At 46.4% G+C, this 11,213-nt stretch overlaps 1 protein-coding gene across 2 annotated transcripts; it reads right to left on the bottom strand.

Annotated features, from left to right (window-relative positions):
* Window positions 1–1,807: 1,807 nt before the first annotated feature.
* Window positions 1,808–4,387, bottom strand: LOC122679549. 2 transcript variants are annotated; one of them, XM_043880346.1, is made up of 3 exons: window positions 3,656–4,387; window positions 3,065–3,358; window positions 1,808–2,486 (listed from the first exon to the last, which is right to left on the bottom strand). In XM_043880346.1, exons 2-3 carry the CDS (start codon window positions 3,216–3,218, stop codon window positions 2,017–2,019), a joined length of 624 nt encoding a protein of 207 aa, XP_043736281.1. In that variant the 5' UTR covers window positions 3,219–3,358; window positions 3,656–4,387; the 3' UTR covers window positions 1,808–2,016. The 2 variants fall into 2 exon arrangements, with proteins under 2 accessions (XP_043736281.1, XP_043736280.1); XM_043880345.1 differs by having other exon boundaries at window positions 3,065–4,387.
* Window positions 4,388–11,213: the final 6,826 nt, after the last annotated feature.

The raw sequence follows: 11,213 nt of genomic DNA, 5'->3' as shown, positions 1-11,213 counted from the left end.
ATTTCATTTGGTCCTCACAGCAACCTTCATGGGTAGCTATTCTGATTCCATTTTGCAGATGAGCAAACAGGATCAGAGAAGTCTGATCTGCCCCAGATCACACAGACAGAGGCAGACTTACTATAAAGTAAATGAAGCTTGAACTTCAGGGCCCCCACTTGCAAGGGCCCTGGGAGGGTGGTAGTCACATTGTTGGGGGGTCAGGACCCCAGTGGGGTGGGGTGGAAACATTGTAATCAGAGAGCATCTCTGCATAAATGTTTCTGCTAAATTGTCTAAAGAGATCTCAGAAGGCAAGACTGAAATCTCCGGAAATGTGTTGTGATTTCCTTCTTCACTCTAAAGAAATATTCAATTCTGCTCTCAGTTTTGTGTTCTTAAGAGAAGCCCCCAAGCTTTGGGCCCCCTAAGACCTACATCTGCCTTTGAAGATAGGCAATGAGAGGTAGAACTATGTTTTGAACTGCTGATTCCAAAGCCTGTTCTATTTTCAGAGCATGTAGAAACAGAAAAGTATAAACAGAACATCAAGTTAAAAAAAAAAAAAAAAAGCTGGACATGAGAACTGTAATTGTAATAATGTAAAGCTTTTGCTCTTATCCAAGCCCCCATCTTTGGGCTTGGAAAGCCTGTGCTCTGGGATCACAGCTCATCTTCCTCCACATCACATTGGTGTCAGCTCCCTCCCAGGACCCAGGAAAGGCAACACGCCAGCAGGTGGTTGATAAACGTCACTTAGCTCGTGTAAAGTAGTAATTTATACTTTCATATTGGTTTACTGTTCACTTTCTAAAGGAGAAAGTGAATGATGTCACCAGGGAGACACACATAAATGAATGATAACATCTATACTTCCTGCAGTGGCTGAGTCCTGTAGATCTCGTGGGAACTTATTTGTGTGGTTTTGAGTCTGCTAATCAGTTTCTTTTGCTGTAACTCTTCACGATGTAGTGATAAAGGTTTGCTGATGGAGAAAGAGTGGCAAAGGGAATTATTTCCCTAGGCCATCATACAAATGAAGGAGATGGGGACGTACAGGCAAACACACAATGGTACAACTGATCTTCTGTAAAATGTCCATCGATGTCACACACCTCAAGCAGCTGCTATACATCCTAGAAATAACTCATCTCCCCTTGCCACACCTACCATGCTGCCTGCATTGGTGCTCACCTAAGCTTGGCTTTCTTTCTCCATGTGGGGGGCGGGCTGTCCTAGGAGCTGAATAGCCACACTAGTTGTCTGTGCTTGCAGATCCCCCTTCTCTGCCCATCATCTCTGGCTGCTGGATCACTGACTCCCTTGTTAACCTGATTGTTCTCATCATCCTACAACAATGTTGAAATATTTCCATGTCTGAGAAAACACGGCCCTCCACATCTCCCATTTCTTTGCAGAACTCCAATCCCTCGCTCTCCCTCTTATCTGACAAATTTTCACCTTGCCCCATATGCTGTCCTAATCTTACTCTCCTGACCTCTTAGGGACACGTGACAGAGCCTGAACCAGTTCTTTTTCTTGGCCTCTGGGATCCTTCTGGTTTTTCTCCCTTCTTACTGGCTGCTCCTTCTCAGATTCCTTTCCTGTCTCCTCCTTTGTCCAATTTCTAAATACTGGAGTTCCCAGGCCTCAGCCTGGGACCCCCTTCTCTTCTGTATATTTCCCCTCATCTAGTTCATGGCTTTAAATAATATTATAAGTAAATGAGAAAGTTGTCTCCAGCATTCATTAAAAAATTTTTTTTTACTATACAATTATAGAAAATGTGTGAAAATCAGAAAATATGATAAAAAATAGGAAGATAAAATCAGCCATAAACTCAGTATCCAGAGATAATGAGTTAACATCTTGGTATACACACTTTTTCTATGTACATGTATATAAATGTATGTATAAATATTTTATATAGCAAAGTAGAATCACATTATATATTACTTGGAAACCTGCTATTTATATTTAAGAATGTTTTTGTGGATAGCCTTTGATGCCAAAAGACACAGGTCTCCAGCATTGTCTTCAGTAGCTACACAGTTGTGTGTTGTTTTTTTTTTTAATAGTGTGGCTATTTCCATGATCGAGGTAATCTGGAGTAGTTTTCAGTTCTCTGCTGTTGTGCAGAAAGGTGGTGCTGCGGCTCCTTAGCAGCCGGGCCCGGGTCCTTCCTTGTGAATTGCAGTCCAGGCCGCTGGAAACTGCTGAGTCAGGGGCGCGCGCACGTGCGAATCCTGAGTGCCGGCGCCTGGTGGGTCCCAGAGTTCGGACACCCGCTGACATCACCTGCTGGACTGCGGGCCGCGGGGCCGGGGACCAGACCCTCGCGCGGGGCGGGCCCAGGGGACCGGACGGCCGGTGGCGGCTGCAGAAAGGCCTGGGCGGGGCGGCCGGGGGCCTTTGTGCGCACCAGACACCAGATGGGACGCGAGGAGGGACGTGCGAGCAGGTCAGATGGCAGGCTTTCCACAGACCTGCTGCCGCCGCTGCTGCTTCTGCATCGGGGACAGACATTTTGGCGGGAAGAGAAAATTCTTTTAAAAAAAAGAACAAAAGTTTTCCCTGTGATGAGCCCTATGGACAAATGTCTTTTTGACTCCGTGTCTGCTTGGGGGGCGGGGTTGCCGCTCAGAACCCGGCTCTTTGCTTCTGAGATAAAAGCCTTGTGCGCTGTCAGATGTGGACCCACAAATTGGGGTGGGGGGTGGGGAGTTTCCATCTGGCCTTTCAGGGAGCGGAGCGATGTTTGCACTTGGGTGAGCACGGCTGGCCGTTGTTAGCAGGACTCAATGCACAGGATGTCAAACAAGGGGTGAGTTTGTGCGGGATCCAAGGGGTGTGCATCGGCGGAGAAAAATGATGGTGGTGAGGGAGGGACACGGGACCCCCAAGGCGGATCCCCCGATTTACATCTTAGCCCAGTGTTCATGAGAAGATGGGGCAGGGTGTGTGTGTGTATGAGACCGGCGGGTGGTGGGAGATGGAATGGAGCCATCTTCCTCCATCTATAGCCACAGCCCCAGGGCCTCCACCGCCTGGGTGCCCCTTTCTAACTAGAATAAATGTGACTTACTCAGGCCTGAGTCTTGAGTACTGCTTAGGTGAAGTGGCAAAGGTCCCGTTGTTTGGGTCTGAACCGAGCACTGAGATCTAGCACACCACTCTTCTGAGTCAGTAGGCAAGTGGGGAGGGACGCTGCTGAAGACCCCTCTCTGTCTTCTGAACATCTGCTCCACGGCCTCACCCTCTTCAGGTCTAAGTGTCCCTGCAGAGGCCCCTGTTATGCCCGCAGTGGTGTCCAGCACTCCCACACACCTACCACTTAAGCAGAGAGCTGTGTCAGCAGTCCAGAAGTGCTGGGAAAGGCCTGGGGGGAGGATGAGAGGACAGGCAGACCAGGTCCGGGCCGGACAGGTCCCTACTGGGGAGGGGATGGGGTGGGGGGCGGCGGGGCAGGAGGAGGGGGCCAAGAGAGGAGGAGCATGGGGGCTCCCAGAACCCCTTCCCACGCTTTGCCCAGGGCGAGCCCACCTTCCCACCTAACCCTGCATTTCTCAGAAATAATCCTTATCCACTCTGAGCACTTCATGGCGAGGGACTGCACCCCGCCCCCACATACAGTGATTCTCCACAAGGACGCAGATGATGGAGAATCCCTCCTCACCTCCTCCGGGAAGCCACCAAGCGTGTCTCACTGAGTTCCCACCGTGGAAGTGACTTCACACCAACTTCTGTGTACTTTGGCCTCGGCCAAGCAGAGTCAGTTCCGTTTTCTTAGTTTAAAATTGTCTTCTAGACAGTTTAAAAATTCCATTACATTTCTGTTTTTCTGAGTGAAAACAGGCTCTCAGAACACTCCCTGGACTGGGGGTTCGGCTGCGGGGTCGAGATGTCCAAGCCGGGTGCCCTGGGGGGGCCTCCTGCTTCTGCCGTCAGAGGCGCCGCCACCCCTGCGCCTCGTGGGAGGCCCCTCCTGTGGTCCAGAACGAGGCTGGGGCTGGCCGTTCCTGCACACAAAACAGCCTTGTGGACATGGTTCACAGACAAGCCCTTGCTTCCAACAAGGATGTGAGGGATCCCTGGAGTAGGAAGTGACAACCCACTGCCGTATTCTTGCCTGGAAAATCCCATGGACAGAGGAGCCTGGCATGCTGCAGTCCGTGGAGTCGCAGAGAGTCTGACACGACTGAGTGACTAAGCGCTCTAGCTCTTACACTTGATATATATTTTAAAAGTCTCTCCTCTGGCTTGGCCAAGAGCAGTAGGACAAGTCATTCAGCCTTCCCACTAAGTAAGGGGATTGGCAAGATGGAGTCTCCAGTTCCATCCAGTCCCCAAGTTTTGTGATGCTGTTAGGAGAAAGAAGAAACAGCTGGCTTAGAGGAACCAGGTTTACAGAAGAAAAAAAAAAACCTGAGCATTTCTTCTTAGAACAACAAGTACCCAGAAACAAGTACAGGTGAAAGCAGATTGCTGTCAAATGGGGCTTCTTATCTGATCAGCTTCTCCTTTCTGATGGTAAACATGTCCAATGATAATCATCCTAACCTCAGACTTTGATAAATAGGTGGTTTTAACACTTGTCATCAGAGCACACCCATGCTCCATGCCGGTCTTCCTGGGCACTGGGGCTGGTGCCACTTTCCAAGCCACAGATAGGGCCTCCTGGGGGCTGGAGTCTCATCCAGCCCCAGGTAACTTTGAGATGCTGAGCATCTGTTAACTGTGTGGTTGGCAGGAAGGTGAGGGTGGTTCTGCTGTGGGGAGATGGAAAGACAGAAAAGAAGAGGATGATAACTCTGTCTTCAGCTGGGAATTTGGGAAGCAATAGGAGTGTCTCATAAATTCTTCCTCCCTCCCTCCCCAGAAAAGAATCCCTAGTATATAAAACATCCAAAGCACAGTTAGGGTCATGTCATTGCTCTTCTCAAAAATTCTTGTTTGGCTCCTTACTGCCCACATTTGGGCATTTGGGGCTATTTATGACTAACTCCAGGGGCTTCCCAGGTGGCTCAGTGGTAAAGAATCCACCCTTCAGTGCAGGAGACATAGGAGACATGTGTTCAGTCCCTGGGTTGAGAAGATGTCCTGGAGCAGGAAATGGCAACCCACTCCAGTATTCTTGCCTGGAAAATTCCATGGACAGTGGAGCCTGGCAGGGTGCGGTCTATAGGGTTGCAAAGAGTGGGACAAAACAGTGAGCACTGCTTAGCAAGCAGCACGACTAACTCCAAGCCTTCTTCCCAGCGTTCTCTCTGACACTCATCCTCAGAGACTCTCTATCTTCCCACTGCCTTACTTTTTCGGGACTAGATACTCTTTCTCAAAAGCTCCAATCCCAGGGGTTTCCCTGGTGGTCCAGTGGTGAAGCCTTCACCTTCCAATGCAGGGGGTGCAGATTAGAGTCCTGGTCAGGGAGCTAGGACCCCATATGCCTCACCTCTAAACATAAAAGTAAAAGCAATATTGTAACAATTCATTAAAAATGAATTCATTAAAAAATGAATTTGTCCACATAAAAAAAATCATCAGAATCTTAAAAAAAAAAAAAGAAAAAAAAAGCTCTAACCCCAGATCTGCCTCTTGAAATTATCATCATTCAAGGCCCAACTGGTTTGGCTTCCTCCTTCTTGAAGCCTTCCCGGGTTTCCTAAGCCAGACATTCTCCACCCCGCCCCCCACCACTCGTATTTATCTGAGCAGTCATACAAACATATCTTCAGTTTGTGTCTCTCTTTTGGTACAACTTGTTTTCTATCTATTCTTCTAATTATTTCTACATCTTTGAGCACACCGGGGTAGACCTTAGCTCTTGCTATTTAGCTCATGCTATGCCCTTACTAGGTGCTGAAAAGATGTTTCTTGGACCACATATAAGATGAAAGTGGCAAAAGAAAGTCCATGTATTGGTGTGGATGTAGCAGTGCAGCAGGGCAGCTGCCAGGCCAGGTGAGGCAAAGATCTAAGAGCAAATGGCCTCAGACCACCTCAAAGCACACAGGCTCTATTTTCCAGAACAGAATCTGCTGGCAGCTTGCCAGCCCTGTCTGCCTTCCAGAGGGGACTGATTTCCGGCCCCTTCCCCCCAAACCTTTTCCTTTCTTCTTTGAGTCCCAGGCACCTGCATCCGTCTCATATAGAATAAAGGAAGAATTGGAAATAAAAGACACGCTTAAAGAAAAGAAGTACTAATTTTGAAAGATTATGTTGTGGTTAGGTTAATCTTACAATCCCAGGAGTTTAGTTTTGATGACTTTCTGCTATCATTTGCTTAAAAAAAAAAAGACAACCATCATATTGAAAACAAGCTTTAGGACCTTGTGGGCACTAAGCCATTGCCTTCTACACTTAGACGAGCAAACACCCCCTCAGAGGATTCACTAAAACGCAGAACCTGAAATTGCCTGGCTCCAGTGGTTAGAGCTTCCTGCTGCCATTTCACCGGGCATGGGTTCTAACCCCGGTCAGGGACTTAGATCCCGCAATCATGTGGCAGGGTCGAAAAAGAAAGTTGCAGAAGGTCTGGGCAGAGTTTATCATCTTTACAATTCTAACAAGCTCCCGGGTGACGCCTGTGCTCTGGTTCTGTGGACTACACCTTGAGAAGCAAGGATTTATACATGATTTTCAAATTATATGCAGTAACTAAGTTTTTCAAATCACCTTTTCCACTTTGAGCCCTTATAATATCTTCTTGATGCTGTTCTTTTAAAAAAAATTATATTTTGTATTGCAGTATAGTTGTTATTTTCAGGTGTACAACAAAGTGATTTATATATATTTATGTGTGTGTGTGTATATATATATGTCTCCATTCTTTTTCAGATTCTTTTCCCAGATATGTTGTTACAGAATATTGAGTAGAGTTCCCTGTGCTATATAGTAGGTCCTTGCTGATTATCTATTTTATATATAGGAATATATATTTGTTAATCCCAAACTCCTAATTTATCCCTCCCTACCCACGTTTCAGGTAGGCAGGAGGAGAAGGGGATGACAGAGGATGAGATGGCTGGATGGCATTACCGACCCGATGGACATGGGTTTGGGTAGACTCCGGGAGTTGGTGATGGACAGGGAGGTCTGGCGTGCTGTGTTTCATGGGGTCGCAAAGAGTCAGACACGACTGAGTGACTGAACTGAACTGAACCCACATTTCCCCTTTGGTAACCACAAATTTGTTTTTGAAGCCTGTGAGTCTGTTTCTGTTTTGTAAATAAGTTCATTTGTATCATTTTTTAAAAGATTCCACATATAAATGACATCATATATTTGTCTTTCTGTATCTGACTTTCTTCACTTAGTAAGATAATCTCTAGGTCCATCCATGTTGCTGCAAATGGCATTATTTCATTCTTTTTTAAATGATTTCTTTTTAAAAATGATTTTATTATTGTTATTTTATTTATTTTTATTTTTTGACCATGCCACGTGGCATGTGGGATCTTGGCTCCCCGACCAGGGATCAAACCCACACTCTGTGTGTTGGAAGTGTGAAGTCTTAACCATTGGGCCACCAGGGAAGTCCTAATTCTTTTTCATGGCTAACTAATACTCCATTATATAAATATATAGTGGAATATATATATATATATATATATAGGTATGTGTGTATCTTCATCCATTCATCTGTCAATGGACATCTAAGTTGGACATCCATTCATCTCATGATGGACATCTAAGTTGCTTCTATGTATTGGCTATTGTAAATTTTTTGTTGCCGTTCTTAAAGCCCATTTAGCAGATATCATTTTATAATAGCTATGTATACATTAGGAGCCATCGCCATGAAGGTAGAAGCCATCTCTTCCTGTTATCTCCATATTTTATAACTTTCCTAAAGGAAATGGAAACCCACTCCAGTGTTCTTGCCTGGTGAGTCCCATGAACAGAGGAGTCTGGCAGGCTTCAGTCTATGAGGGCACAAGGGCTGGACACAACTTAGCGACTAAACTCCCACTACTGCTAGCAGCACATAGTAAGTCCACAGTTGTGCCCTTCAGAGAAACTGAGTCCAAGAAAAGAAATCAAGGTATTCTATGGAAACTGATGTCTCTCAGGAGCTGACCGCATTGCTTAGGGAGAGGGACCTTTGTGAACGGACTGAACTAGATGCACTTTCGGATGCCATAGGCTCCCAGTCACACTTTGGAATGTGCTGCTAGGAAGGAGACACCATCTAGCACATGGCAGTCACCATACACTGGGTTTTAGTACTAAGAACCTCTGGGAACTTCTCACTATAATCTGTGTCGTTACTCAAATGCTGATTATAGTATCCAGGCTCATAGCCTTTTTTGCTTATTTTTTCCTCCTTTTTAAAAAAAATATATTTTATTTTTGGCTGTGCGGGGTCTTCCTTGCTGCATGGGTATTTTCTCTAGTGGTGCATGGGCTTCTCACTGTGGTGGCTTTCTCTCGTTGCAGAGCACAGGCTCTGGGGCAGGGGCTTCAGTAGTCATGGGACAGGGGTTTAGGTGGTCCTTGGCATGTGGGATCTTCCTGGATCCAGGATCGAACTTGTGTCTCCTGCACTGACAGGCAGATTCTCTACCACTGAGCTGCCAGGGAAGTCCTCCCTCCTTGTTTCTTTTCGGTCCTTTTTCAACATCTCGGCACTATTCATCATGTCATATGCAGAGCCGTTAGTGAGAGCGTTCTGTAACAGAGATCTCTCCAGAGCCCTCACCTTCCTCATCTCTTGCTTCCCCACTGCCAACCAGAATCAAGATACCTGCTGAGCCCTTATCTGCCCACCCTGTGCCCTTTCTCCAGCTTTATCTTTGCTCCTTTCCCACCATACTCTCCACTCCCTCCAGTTGGACTCTTTTCCAATCCCCAAGCACATTCTTAGGCTCCGTGTGTTTGCTTGTGCTGTTCATTTTGCCTAAAATGCCATCTTTCCACCTGGCAACCTCTCCCTCTCCTCGTTCCTATCCAATCGCCCAATCCCACCTTCCCCTGGGGTCCTCCTCAAACTCCGGAAAGAGCGAGTCAGTCTTCCGGGGGCCCAGCCTCTTTGCTGCTCCTCCGTTTCTTCGTTTATCCCATTGCGTTGTCCTTGGAGCCCTGCTCTGGCCACCTGCCTTCTCCTTGGCATCTCCAGCCCCCTGTGGGTCCTGAGTTCAAGCTCCTTGAAGAAATGCAGTCACCGGGACAGCACTTTAGCTGTTGCTATTGATGATGAAGTACTTCCAAGGTGGCTCAGCGGTAAAGAATCTGCCTACCAATGCAGAAGACTCGGGTTTGATCCCTGGGTCAGAAAGATCCCCTGTAGGAGGAAATGGCTATGCACTCCAGTGTTCTTGCTGAAAAATCTCAAGGACAGAGGAGCCTGGCAGGTTACAGTCCATGGGGTCGCAAAAGAGCCAAACATGACCAGACAATAACAGTTCATGATAATCCCCTTTCCTTTCTCCTGGCCATCCAGCAGGAATTCCCATCAGTCCTGGAACTACTGATGTCAACTTCATGACCTCCTGTCTGATTTCCTCTTCACAACTTCTCTACATGGTAGGTGTTAATATCCTTATTTTATTCACAGAAATGCCTAGGATCAGGGAAGCTAAATCTCTGGCCCCAGAGCTTTCTGGTGATTTTGTTTGCAGACTTGGGACCCAGAATTTAGCCATATGCTAAAAATTAGGGTTCTGGAAGCCCAAGTCCCATAAGTGTGTGCTGAAAGACTATGGCTCCTTAATAAGGCTGTTTGTTGGGTAGGAAGTCTGTCAATGGCATCTGAGTCACTCATTCCTGAAATAAGACTTCAGTGTGGAAAGGAATTCCCCCTCCTTCCTGCCCCTGGTACATTAATATGACTCAGGAGGTGGGCACGGTAAGCAGGGAGCTCATTGACTTGGTAGGTATGAATTTGAGGGTGGGGCAGCATTTTCTAACCACATGTAGCCAAGTTATTTCCCCTCTCAGGAGAGGTTATTGTGGGTCATGATCACAGAGCCACCATTTCAAAACATTTTCGAGACTTTTTTTTGCCATTGAATGTAAAGACAGGTGATTTCATGCTTGCTTGTTTCACTCTTTAAACCTATTGCATCTGTGGGTAATTGATCAATCTAGGATTGATGCAACACAAACTTAATATCTATGTGACCTTGGACAAGCTCTCTGAGCTGCCACTTCCTCATTTAGAAAATGAGGTTCCTGGGGGGATAGCTGAGAGCATGCATTTGTGAAAACAGGTGCTGAGCCTAAAATTGTTGTTCAGTCAGGTCTGACTCTTTGTGACCCCATGGGCTGTAGCTGGACAGGCTCCTCTGTCTTTGGGATTCTCCAGGCAAGAAAACTGGAGTGGGTTACCATGCCCTCCTTGAACTTGAGTTTCCTGGGTTGGTAGGCATACTCTTTACCACTGAGCTACCTGGGAAGCCCCGAGCCTATAGGGCGTGTTTAGTTGCTTAGTCTATAGTAGCCGCTCACAAATGTTTGCTGGACCTAGGGTCTCAGGTCACTTAGTTTTCCCCAACACTTCTTTCTCATTGAAATCTGCTCAGGTACTGAAGTGCTTCAGAAGTTCTAGAAACAGGTTATGTATACATTACAAGCGGTCAATGATACATCTGAATATTTAAATAAGATTGCCCTTTGGAATTCTGTTTCTTCTCCAAAAAAAAATGTGGACCACAGAGAAATAAAGGTAAAAATAAAAGTGACTGAAACTCACTCAGTGAGGCTTTTTAGACCATTCTCATCAGAGTCCCCTGTTTGTTTTTGTTTTAACGCCCCTTTCTAACCTAGGATAATCTCTGGCTGAGGGGCATGAAATTTTGGGTGAATATCAAGAAAGGAGATGTAACTTTTGAGAGGGACAAACTCATCAGGTGATTCTTACAAGCATTGACTTCAGGGTGACTCAGCTGCTTTTCTTAATTCAGAAAACTTACTAACGAAGGTGCTATGGAGAAGCAGTCTCCCTGCTTTGATCCCGCGCGCCCTGCATTGGAAGCCCAGAGTCTTAACCACTGGGCCACCAGGCAAGTCCCTACACACAAACCTTTTAAGCCTGAAGGTGGTGAACTGACATGTGTTTTGGAAGGAAGACAATGGAGATGGTAGAATTACAGCACCACAGTTTTAAATCACAGGCTATGACTAGAAGCAAGCAAGAAGATTCATTCTGATAATTCTGATATTGCGATCTGGCATTGATTTAGAAAATCCAGATATTCTGATAGTCTCTACAGGGAATACAAAATGAATGAATT

Source organism: Cervus elaphus, chromosome 21, assembly GCF_910594005.1.
Source record: "Cervus elaphus chromosome 21, mCerEla1.1, whole genome shotgun sequence".
Classification (NCBI taxonomy): Eukaryota; Metazoa; Chordata; class Mammalia; order Artiodactyla; family Cervidae; genus Cervus; species Cervus elaphus.
Note: the sequence above shows the minus strand (reverse complement) of the source record. Positions and strands in the feature narration are given on the sequence as shown.

Excerpts from the sequence above, each read along its gene's own strand:
- LOC122679549 (XM_043880345.1), bottom strand. The coding sequence starts at position 3,218 with ATGTTCAGAAGACAGAGAGGGGTCTTCAGCAGCGTCCCTCCCCACTTG. Across the intron at positions 2,487-3,064 it reads TACTCAAGACTCAGGCCTGA|AAGCAGCAGCGGCGGCAGCA; the intron begins GTAAGTCACATT and ends TCCCCGATGCAG.